General features: G+C 44.7%; 1 protein-coding gene across 5 annotated transcripts in view; it reads right to left on the bottom strand.

Annotated features, from left to right (window-relative positions):
• SPDL1 (spindle apparatus coiled-coil protein 1) overlaps positions 1-12242 on the bottom strand; it is a 70801-nt gene extending 58559 nt beyond the window's left edge. Inside the window, exon 1 of one of the 5 annotated variants that reach the window (XM_075856398.1) lies at positions 12154-12242. Coding sequence is in view for 1 of the 5 variants with exons in the window: in XM_075856397.1 (XP_075712512.1) it covers positions 12025-12093 (69 nt within the window). In the remaining 4 variants the exon portion in view is untranslated. The other 4 variants (XM_075856399.1, XM_075856397.1, XM_075856400.1 and 1 more) reach the window with 4 other exon arrangements.
• Positions 12243-12604: the final 362 nt, after the last annotated feature.

Raw genomic sequence — 12604 nt, 5'->3', positions numbered from 1 at the left:
TTGTATTGGTCTGTGCGTGGCGCGTGAAAACCACGCGGCCCGCACGGACCCAATACACGTTCGCGTGAATCCACCCTTACTGTGAGAGCTGTGAATCTATGGAATAGCCTACCGCAGGAGCTGGTCACAGCAGGGATAGTAGATGGCTTTAAAGAGGCTCTGTCACCAGATTATAAATGCTCTATCTCCTACATAATCTGATCGGCGCTGTAATGTAGAGAACAGCAGTGGTTTTTATTTTGAAAAAATAGCAATTAGACCTACCGGTAATTGTATTTCCAGGAATCCATCATGACAGCACCACAGGAGGTTGCCCTATTGACCTCTGTAGGGACAGGAAGACAGAGAGGTTAAAAGGCCCCTCCCACCACCCACATGCCAGTGTTTTTCAATTACTACACCAGGATGGATGCAACCCTATTTTATTTCTAGGGATAATAACTGACATGTTAAACGCACAAATCAGAATTCAATCAGGGAGGGATGTAATGGTGCTGTCATGATGGATTCCTGGAAATACAATTACCGGTAGGTCTAATTGCTATTTTCCAGTACATCCCTCATGACAGCACTACAGGAGCAATACCAGATTATAATGCTCAGGGCGGGACTATGGATTGAAGGACTTTCCGTCCAAAACTTAAATCCGTATCGGACAGAACATCGAGCCTATAATGTTTGCAAAACGTATGATGGCTTGACCAAGTGGCAGCTCTGCAGATTTGGTCCATAGAGGCTTCTCTTCTTTCTGCCCAGGATGCCGAGACTGCCCTTGTTGAATGGGCTCTGATGCCTTGTGGGGCACATAGTCCTTGGGACTTGTAGGCTTCCTGTATGGTGGTTTTTACCCATCTCGCTTGAGAGCCTTTTGAGGCTTTCGTTCCTCTATTCTTTCCCCCAAACAGGACAAATAGATTTTTATCTTGTCTCCGGGAGGAGGTTCTATCCAGATACTGAAGAATTATTCACCTGACATCCAGGCAATGGAATTTTTCTTGTTGGTTTTTTGGATCTGGAAAAAAAAGGAAGGTAGAATTATTTCTTGTTCTCTATGGAAAGCAGTAGATACCTTTGGAATAAAGGAAGGGTCCAGCTTTAGGATGGTCTTATCCTCTTGTACTTTTAGGTACGGTTCTATGATTGACAGAGATTGGATTTCTCCAATCCTTCTTGCTGAAGTAATAGCGACTAAGAATGCAGCTTTTAGAGTTAAAAAATGCATACTAATTTTGTCGAGCGGCTCAAAGGGGGGCTCACAAAGAGTCGTTAACACTACATTCAAATCCCAGGTAGGAACTGATTTCTTTAGGGAAGGTTTCAGTTTAGAGACCGCTTGGGTTAATCTTCTGATCCACCGATGTTCCGCCAGAGGAGTGTTAAAAAAAAATTACCTAAGGCTGAAATCTGTACTTTTTAGGTACTAGGGCTAAGTCCTTTTTTGAATCCCGATTGTAAAAAAATCTAGGATTTTTGCAATGTTGGGAAAAAAGGGGTCTGGTCCTGGGTTTCCATGCCAGGAACAGAATTTCTTCCAAATCTTTTGATAGATTTTAGGAGGTAACTTCTTTATGACTTAAGATAGTTGAAATTACCTCATCTGACAGACCGTGTTTCCTCAAGATCTGCCTTTCAGGATCCAGGCTGACAACTTCAGAGTTTCTATTCCCTGGAAGAATAAGGGACCCTGGGAGAGAAGATTCTCCTTGACTGGGAGCATGATCGGGTCTTCCAACGCTAGGTATTGTAAGATTGGAAACCAACTTCTTTTTGGCCAATAGGGAAGAATAATGATGAGCTTTGTCAAATCTTCCTGGATTTTTCTTAATACCATTGGTATTAGAGGAAATGGAGGAAAGGCATAGGCCAGATCCATGTCCCAGAGTTGGGGCAATGCATCTACTCCCAATGGGTTGTCTGAGATTTAGGGAGAAGAATGTCTCTACTTGAGTGTTTTTCCTCGTGGCAAACAGGTCTATTTGTGGATAACCCCAATTTCGGGTTAGGGACAGAAAGACTTCCCTGTTTAGGGACCATTCTCCAGGGTCTACTTTTTCCCGACTCAGGAAATCTGCTGATAGGTTCTCTGAGCCTTTTAGGTGGACTGCCGTGACTGATGGGACGTTTTCTTCTGCCCAACTGAAAATTTGTGCAGAGAGGGCCTGAAGAAGAGTGTGTCTTGTTCCCCCTTGATGGCGAAGAAAGGACACTGCTGTCGTGTTGTCCGATAAAATTCTGATATGCTTCCCTTTTATGGTGGGTGAAGCTCTTATAAGTGTCTCCCATACGGCTCTTAGTTCTTTGAAGTTTGAGGACATCATCTTCATTTGAACAGGCCATGTGCCCCGAAAGTGTTGGTCTTGGATTACTAACCCCCAGCCGTGTTTGCTGGCATCTGTGGTAATCACTACATAAGGAGACGTTCTCCAGGGGACTCCCTTGTCTATGTTGTTTGTGCAGAGCCACTCCAGGAGGGATGATTTCAGAGTCTCGGAAATTTGAATTTTTAAATTCAGGGAGTTTTGTTTTTGATCCCACTGGGACAAGATCAGATTCTGTAAGTGTCTGGAGTGAAATTGGCTCCATGGAATAGATTGGATGCAAGACGTCATCATTCCCAACGTCCGCATACATTCCCTTATGGAACAGGCGTCTTTCCCCCAAAATTTCCTTACTTCTGCCAGTAGGAGTATTTGTTTCTCTGTTGGGAGGAAGGAATGTTGAAGGGAGGAGTCTAGCAGTACTCCTAAGAAGACCTTCTGTTTCTGGGGAGGAAGACTCGACTTCTGAAAGTTGATTATCCATCCCAATTCCTGTAGGAGGGAAAGAACCTGTGACCGATGACTGACTAAGATAGCCGGAGTATCTGCGGTCAACAAGTCGTCGTCTAGATATGGGATAATTACTATACCTTGACTTCTTATGAATGCCATGATCTCTGCCATAATTTTCGTAAAAATTCTGGGGGCGGAGGAAAGGCCGAAGGGGAGGCAGACAAACTGGAAGTAGAGAATGGAAGGACCGTCCTGAATTGTGAATCTGAGGAATCTCTGGTACGCGGGGTGGATAGGAACGTGATAATACGCATCCTTTAAATCGATCGTACACATTGATGCCTCTTCCCTTATTAGAGGAATAGTCGATCTGATAGACCCCATCTTGAATTTTTGATATTTCACCCATTTGTTTAGGACCTTCAGGTTGATTATTGTCCTGTAGGAACCGTTTGGTTTTTTGACCAAGAAGATTTTTGAATAGTGGCCTTTGCATATTTCGTTGTGGGGAACTGGAGAAATGGCTCTCAATCTGAGTAGTTTCTGGACGTCCTGGATAAGGATCTGCTGAAGATCTTTTGCTTGGTACTGGGTTATTAGGAATTTCTCTGGAGGAAAATTCTATTTTGTATCCTTCTTCCATGATCTTTAGAACCCAGGGGTTCTGGGTTATTCTCGACCATTTGGGATAAAATTGTAGGAGTCTTCCCCCCATGCTCTTGGCGTCATTGCTTTGAGGGCTGGAATGAATTATTTGGGTTAAGGAGATATCCTCGACCCCTTTTTCCTTTGGGGTAACTTCCGCGACCGGACTTCCCTTTCCCGCTGTAGTTCTGTGAGGTAGGATCCCTCTGTTGACGAAATCTTCCAAACTGAGGGGGTTTTTTTGGTTTCTCTTCAGGAAACCCTTTTCCTATCTGCTGCACTCTCCAGCATGTTATCGAGGAGAGGACCGAACATCAGAGACCCTGTAAATGGGATAGAACACAACTTGTTCTTGGACTTCGTATCTCCTGACCACATTTTGAGCCATAATGCTCTTCTAGCAGCATTTGAGAGAGCCCCATTCCTAGCAGCAAATCTAATAGATTCCGCTGAAGCGTCTACCAAGAATCCGATTGCCATTTTTAGTAAAGGTAGAGATTCTAATAGATCTTGTCGTGATGTCTTCATCATCAAATGGGTCTCTAGCTGGTTTAGCCATATAAACATTGCTCTTGCTACGGATGTGGCCGTGATATTAGTTGAGATCAAGGCCGAGGAAGATTCCCACGCTCTTTTCAGTAGTCCGTCTGCCTTTCGGTCCATGGCGTCCCTCAACTGAGAGGAATCTTCAAATGGGATTGCGGTTTTTTTTAGCAACCCTGGCTACTGGGACATCTACTTTTGGGATCTCAACCCAAGGCTTAGTGTCCTCTGGATCAAAGAGAAAAGTCTGTTTTTAAAATCTCTTGAAATGAAGAACCTTTTTTCTGAATCTTCCCATTCAGTTGTCACCATTCTTTTGAGATTTCCGTTTACCGGAAAAACCCTTGTTTTCTTTTCCGTTAGACCTCCAAACATCTCATCCTGGATGGTATGTGGTTGGTCTTCCTCGGGAATATCCATAGTTTCCCGTATTGCTTGAATTAAGGTATCCGACATCTCGGAAGAGAAGAAATTTTTTTTCTCTTGAGTGGAAGAAGTTGAAGGCAAGAGTTCCTCTCTTTCTTCTAACTCATCCTCTGAGCAGGAGTGTTATTACCTATCGGAGTCAGACCCCTGAGAAGGACGACAATATTTTTGATCCACTTCAATCCGTGGTCTTTTTGCCCGGGAGTGTGAGGGACTTTCTTGCGGAGGGGCGAGGGAGGCTATTGACTGACCCACTTCTTCACGAATCATAGCCCTAAGTTCAGACATGAACGTTGGTTGTTCCTCCTTTAGTATTTTTGCAATACAATCTTGACACAATTGTTTCCTATGGGACTCTGGCAATTTTTTTGCACAAGTCGCACATTTTTTAACCTTCTTTTTATCAGTTTGTCTCTGAGAAGAATCTTTTTCCTAGAGAAAACAGAAGGTAGGTAAAGTATGGTGTACATACATAAGGGGTCATACCCTTCCCCAAGGGTGAGACTCACGTGACCCAGGGACATATCTGGAGTTCCATCAGGACGAGGAAGTTCCATACCGCGACAGGTAACAGGCAATGCAATATGCAATCCACCAAAAAATAATCCAAGTTAGAGTTATCAGCTCTAACTACATACCTGTGCGTGTCCCTTTAAATGCGGGCGTTTTGAATTTCCCGCCTTCCAAGATGGCCGCGGACCGGAAGTAGCCCGACGTCATTTCCGGTCGGTTATTCGTCCAGCGTGTTCCTGGAGTGCAGCGGTGCAACGAGGATCCCTGCCGGTGCGTCCATGTTTATGGAGCTGCCGGTCCCCGCCTGGTCCGCGGCCCGGTCGAAGCCTGCTTGGGAGACCACAGCCCCCACACACTACCTGAACCCTGCCTAGGATTCATCAGGTAGGTGTCTCAGGGAGGGAGCTAAGGGACCCCTCGTTTGAGGGGTGTTAGCCTGGGCTTTAGGGGGAAGAGAAGGGGGAGTGCGCGGACCCCCCGATCTTGCCCCCTGCCCAAATTTCTTTCCTGCACTAACACAGGAGCGACGCTCTCTGCTCCTGACCCTGCGGGGACAGGAAGAACACTGGCAAGTGGGTGGTGGGAGGGGCCTTTTAACCTCTCTGTCTTCCTGTCCCTACAGAGGTCAATAGGGCAACCTCCTGTAGTGCTGTCATGAGGGATGTACTGGAAACGATCATTTTTGAGCAAGTTATGAGCTAGTTTAGATTTATGCTAATGAGTTTCTCAATGGACAACTGGGCGTGTTTTTACTTTTTACCAACTGGGTGTTGTACAGAGGAGTGTATGAGGCTGACAAATCAGTGTCCTGCACTTCTCATTGTTCCTGCCCAGCTTCTTTCACTGCACAATCACACTGTGCTGTGGATCATGCTGGGCTGGAACAATGAGAAGTGTATGACGCTGATTAGTCACTGATTGGTCAACCTCATACACTCCTCTGTACAACACCCAGTTGGTAAAAAGTAAAAACACGCCCAGTTGTCCATTGAGAAACTCATGATCATAAATCTAAACTAGCTCATAACTTGCTCAAAAATGATCGTTGTTCAAAATAAAAACCCCTGTTATCTACATTACAGCACCGATCAGACTATGTAGGAGATAGGGCACTTATAATCTGGTGACAGAGCCTCTTTAAAAAAGGCTTAGATAATTTCCTAGAACAAAAAAATATTAGCTCCTATGTGTAGAAATGTTTTACTTCCCCTTCCCCATCCCTTGGTTGAACACGTGTCTTTTTTCAACCGTACTAACTACGTAACACTTTTTTGTTTACCACTTAAAGAGGCTCTGTCACCAGATTCTCAAATCCCTATCTCCTATTGCAGCAGATATATCCATTAGTTATTGCTTTCCAGATTCTAACATTCATGTACTGGATAGATCCTTATGACTGCCTAATATACTTATACATTAATTTGGGACCTTTGTTTTCCCTGGGTTTGCATACCGATATAATATAGTACCCTTTTGCTATAGTCATTTTCTATCATATTATGTAATGTACCTCGGATGTATTGGCAAAAAGGTTGGAGTGATGCCCAAAGAACAGAGAGGTAGCCAGAGTGTCTTACATTTTATATTTTGTAATGAATTGATGTATTCATTTTCAGTAAAAAGTAATTTTGTATACACGTTGTTCTGTGGTCATTCCTGATCTGTTTTTAGTGGGCTATTGTCAGGATAATTTTCTTGTTGTCATTTGTCTGGCATAAAAACTAACTAGACCTCCACATTGTATCCCACAATATAGTCTAAAAGCATAGTATTCATTTAGGGAAGGTAACAAAAAAAGGACTTGACATTTGTTCCCTGCTTTCTATACATAAAGACTAGATCAGGACGGGAAGCGACAGTCACAGGATTTAAAACGGAAGGTCACTAGCAGGGGCGTAACTAGGAAAGACTGGGCCCAATAGCAAACTTTTGACTGGGGCCTCCCCTCCGCTGGGTATCACACAACCCCTCCTTTGTAGATAGTGCCCCCCTGTAGATGGCCCCATACAGAACCCCCCCTGTAGATGGCCCCATACAGAACCCCCCCCTGTAGATGGCCCCATACAGAACCCCCCCCTGTAGATGGCCCCATACAGAACCCCCCCCCCTGTAGATGGCCCCATACAGAACCCCCCCCCTGTAGATGGCCCCATACAGAACCCCCCCCTGTAGATGGCCCCATACAGAACCCCCCCCTGTAGATGGCCCCATACAGAACCCCTCCCCCTGTAGATAACCCCATATAGCCCCCCACCCGGCAAAAAAAAAACAAAAAAAAAAAACACGGCCTAGTTTGTCCTACAAAAGAGATGTAACCCCTATGATAACACCATGTGTGATTGCTGGCAGCGATAAGGAGAACGGGGGACTGAAAGACCCTGAAGTTCTCCATGACAAACCTCGGACTTCCGGCGTCTGCGGAGTTCAATAAAAATGAAAGGAGCGCTGGTCACGCATGCGCACAAGCGCGACCGATGCGCAAGTCATTTCTATGGAGCTGTAGACAGACCCCGGAAGTCCGAGATTTGTCATGGAGAACTTCGGGGGACTTTCGGTCCCCCCGTTCTCCTTATCGCTGGGCGTCCCAGCGACCACACATGTATCCCCTATCCTGTGGATAGGGGATGCATGTCTTTTGTAGGAACAACCACTTCAGTGGCGTCGCGCTTTAGCAGCCATAGCGGCTGCTAGCAAAGCCGGCGGCCATGGGAGGGCCGTGCCGGCAGGTGGCACGGGCCCCCTCATGCTGCGGGCCCCGTAGCAGCCACTATGGCTGCTATAGCAGTAGTTACACCACAGGTCACTAGATTTGGAGCTACTAAACCACCAGTATGTCACTATATGGCTGAGGATTGGAGTTCCATACCTGCCCAGGTCGAAACCAGATATTTAGGCAATAGTAAATAAAGTAACATACAAGTTACCGAGAGAGGTCCAGGAGAGGAGATTGGCGGCATTTGGCTCATGAAGCAGAGGACAATATACCGTGCTTCACTTCAATGTGCAAAGTATGGTCCTCTGCTTCATGTGTGCTATTTGCCCGATGTCGTTCCCGGACGGATCTCTAAATAGTAAGTTATTTCACTAACTATTGCCTAACCTCATATGCAGAATGACATGCTGGTGGTTTAGCAGATTCAAGCTTAGTGACAGGTTCCATTTATATATATATATATATATATATATATATATATATATATATATATATACACATAGAATAAATGTTATACTTCGATCAACAAAAGTTGAAGTGAACAGCAGCTTTTGTGCACTAGCTGGACACAGTCGTGCCACTGGTTGCACACTAAAATCATCATGTGACTCAAATTCTCAAACACTATCCTACGATTATTTTTATAATAAAGCAGGGGCGGTGCTTGCTGTTCCTACTGGAGATTTGGGGGCGAGCAGAGGACTACATGTTTTACTACTTGACAAAAACAAGCTGTAGCTACAAAGGGGAACACTATCATAACTCCTCGAAGAAAGCAGGGGACAAAACGTATGGGGCCAGGCTTGCATAACCGCAATAGCTGGACATTTAAAAAAAAAAAAAAAAGTTTTATTTTAAAGAGACTCTGTCACCACATTATAAGTGCCCTATCTCCTATATAAGGAGATGGGCGCTATAAAGGTAGGTGAAAGCAGTGCTTTTTATTTTAAGAAAACTATCTGTTTTCACCACTTTATTAGCGATTTTAGATTTATGCTAATGAGTTGCTTAATGCTCAAGTGGGCGTGATTTTACTTTAGACCAAGTGGGCGTTGTACAGGAGTGTATGACGCTGACCAATCAGCATCATGCACTCCTCTCCATTAATTTACTCAGCGCATAGGGATCCTGCTAGATCCTTATGTGCTGTCTTATACTAACACATTAACGATACTGAAGTGTTTAGACAGTGAATAGACCTTCCACGGGATGTCTATTCACAATCTCTGCACTTCATTACTGTTTCTGTGGTAGTTAGAGCAGAGGAAGAGTAATCTCGCGAGATTACGCTGTAGATGAAAGGTTGCAACGAGATTACGCCTCCTCTGCTGTAACTACCACAGACAGAGCAACTAAGTGCACAGATTGTGAATAGACATCTCGTGAAATGTCTATTCACTGTCTAAACACTTCAGTATCGTTAATGTGTTAGTATAAGACAGCAAATAAGGATCTAGCAGGATCCCTATGCGCTGCCTAAATGAATGGAGAGGAGTGCATGATGCCGATTGGTCAAAATCATACACTCCTCTGTACAACACCCACTTGGTCTAAAGTAAAAACACGCCCACTTGGGCCTTAAGCAACTCATTAGCATAAACCTAAAATCGCAAAGTGGTGAAAACAGATTGTTTTTTTCAAACAAAAAGCATTACTGTCACCTACATTATAGCGCCGATCTCCTTATGAAGGAGATAGGGCACTTATAATGTGGTGACAGAGCCTCTTTAAATGCACATCAAGAGCTTCAGTTCCTTCAGATGCAGTCCGACAAGGAGGGACTGAGAGGCGCAACCAATGTGGCACATGGAGGATAGAAAAGGCAGAGGAATACAGGAGAAAGGGCAGAGGGATTTATTGGGGCAGAGATATTTTTGCTGACAGTAATGAAAGGCATAGTGGGACATGTAAGATCATTTCTTGCTAAAACCAATATAAATATAGTCTAGATCAGGGGTAGGCAACCTTTTTTGTATGGCGTGCCGATAAAAAAAAGAAAAAAAAAAAAAACAGATATGAAGTACTCCGTGTGCCATGCAAACATGAAAGTCATAAGACAAACTAACCACGTATAGGACATATCAATTAATCAGTAAGGCCCCATGAACACGACCATAAAAAACATCAATTTTTGCGGACCGCGATCGCGGTCCGCAAAAATTGACCCATTTACTTCCATTGAACGTGGACATCTTTCTGTAGCACTACTGATGGGTGTCCGTGCCGCAGAAATGTTCCGAAAATTACGGAAGATGTCCATTCTTTTGCATTTTGCGGGCCGTGCTGCCATACTTTGTATGGGAACACGGCCCGAAAATGCGGGTGGCAGTCGGCTTGCGTGATTGTGGGCACGGTCGTGTGCATGGAGCCTTAGTTAAACTTACATTTCAGTGTGAGCCTTGTCACTGACTTTCTTTGCAAGGATGATTCATCTGTGGCGCATACAAGGCTACTGAACACCACCTTTTAAGGGGTGCACGTAGGAGAGACAGCGGCTACTGAACACAAGCATTGTGTGCTTGCCAAGTTTTCAGAAGCGACAAAGACCACGAAGAACTGCTCTCTTCCCTGGTGACCAGCTCTGCCCCGGTGCTCAGCGCCACCAATCACACAGCAGCATTGCGAGTGGGACATGTGCCAGCAAACCATGCCCCTTGTGCCACCAGTGCCAGAGGTTGCTGACCCCTGGTCTAGATCAATGTTATAGGTGTTTGGTGATTGTTTTGGGGTTTTTTGGACCACCGTCGGATAGCTCCTTTAACTGTAAACACAGCCCTGTGTGACTACTTTTGGTCTCAGTATTGGCACATTTCAGCATTGTTTAAGATTGTTATAAAGTAAAATTAAAAAGGGCTGGTTTTCAAAACCCCATTTACACATTGCAGATTGTTCAGCTGTGGAAACACGCAGAATTCACCCTTTCCAATGCAACCCATAACAGATTATTTTTTTTGCCGGGTCTGAACTCAACCCTATGGCCAGGTTCCCACAGGTCAGATACGCTACGTAAAACTGTGTGTTTCCGACCAGGAACCCCCAGCACATTCCATCTGAAAAACCACACCACCTTGTTATACTTACTGCGGCCGTTGTCATAGTGACGCATCCCTCCTTTGATATCCGGTCCAGCCTCCCCAGATGACTCTGCAGCCCATGTGACTATTGCAGCGATGAAACGTCATCCAAGGAGGCCGAACTGGAGGAAAAAGCAGGGAGTTTTGGGTAAGCATAAAACTTTTTTCTTCTGATTTGCGATTTTTGTAGCCGAATTCGTCGTTAAACACGTGGATATTTGTTGCAGGTTTTGCATCCCTATTGAAATCAACGCAACAGAAAACGCAGCATAAATGGACAAGCTACGGATTTAAATTCTGCACCGCAGGTAAATTTATGAACATTTTTTCTGCATGGGAATGAGATTTTCAAAATCTCATCCGCTTTGCTGCGTTATTTCCACACAGAATTCCATAGCATTTACGCAATGTGGGAACCCGGCCTAAAAAGAATCTGTCAACAGACAGCCCCTTCTAATAAAGATCATCTGGAGCAGGGGCATTAAGTGGTTGTTTAGGGCACAGTTCATAAGCGTGTGACGTATGATAACTCCGTTTCCACCTGGCATGATAGACTGGCACAACTATGCTCCCGCACGTAGTTGTCGCTCCCACACGTAGTTGTCATTGTAGCTCTTTTTGGCCAACAAGTGTTAGACCATTAGTGCCTGGCGTCTATCGGCCAATATGCCATTAATTACCGTAATACGCATACAGCGTACGCTTTTTAGAATGAGCCATTACGTTAGCACTACCAGACAGTAAAGAGCTCAGATGCCATCATTTCCATATCATGTTGGGAATCTTTCACCGAGCAGGGATTCCTGCAGATGACATAATATTTAACCAAGCGCACATTGTATATAAGGCTCTGTTCACACCGGCGTCATGATTTCCATTTTTCTTTTATATGTCCCGTGGGCGTGGCTACACAAGCAGCAGCTGACAGACTGATGTACAGATTGGTAATAATCCGTTGTGACCAATTAGATTTAAAAAAAATCTTACCCTCTTACAATAGTTCCATCAAGCATCCATCTTTTTTTTTATATGGACATTCAAGACACAAGAAACAATAACCTAAAAAAATAACTCAACTGTGAACACAGCGCGATGTTATTTCTGACATTTCAATTCTTCCTATTTAGTTACAGTTTGTTTCTGTCACTAAAAAATGGCTCAAAATTCACCAAAGTAGAAAAAAAAGGAGAAGACTTCGCTGGCATACACCGTGACCCTGGCATCATGGTACTCTCTATACATAAGAAGGTTCCTACTACATCGTATAACACATCTCAGTGACTTCAGCTGCCGGGAGAGAAAACAAACAGCAGATTTCAGCCATGTTCTCGCTACCCACCCAGCCGCTGTGTATCCCTGCCTCACAAAGCCCGCGAAAACCGTCTCTGAGGTAAAAGACATCCTTCATGTAAGAAGCCACCGCCCCACTGGTATACGAACACCCCGTGTATAATGTAGGACAACATACTCACGGCAGCCGCTGTCTCCTCCGCCCGCACGTTACAGCTATTCCGTTTGAATTAGACATCTGTTAATACATTCTCGCGAGAGAAGACAGTACCCTGTCTGATTGGCTAATCGCTAACATGGGCGTGGCTACGCAAGCAGCGAGTTGACAGTAGTCAGCTGACGCCCTGCTGTAGAGCGTATACTAGGGCACAGCAGGGTTGAGCCTACAATGTATGTAATCCTGTGAGTTTCTCCCAGCGTCACATCCTTAGGACCAGTTCAGTTTTTTTTATGCAGAAACCGCATCAGAATCTGCGCCAAAAAACGTTAAAAACCGCCTCCCAGTGATTTCAAACCTTTTGCCGCTCGTGGGAAAAAAAGTGGCACGCTCTTTCTTCCTGCGGTTCTGTCCCTGACCTCCCATTGTTATCAATGGAAGGCAGAGAAAGCGTTTTTCGCAGTTTTTTTTT

Source organism: Rhinoderma darwinii, chromosome 3 (genome assembly GCF_050947455.1).
Source record: "Rhinoderma darwinii isolate aRhiDar2 chromosome 3, aRhiDar2.hap1, whole genome shotgun sequence".
Lineage (NCBI taxonomy): Eukaryota > Metazoa > Chordata > Amphibia > Anura > Rhinodermatidae > Rhinoderma > Rhinoderma darwinii.
Note: the sequence above shows the minus strand (reverse complement) of the source record. Positions and strands in the feature narration are given on the sequence as shown.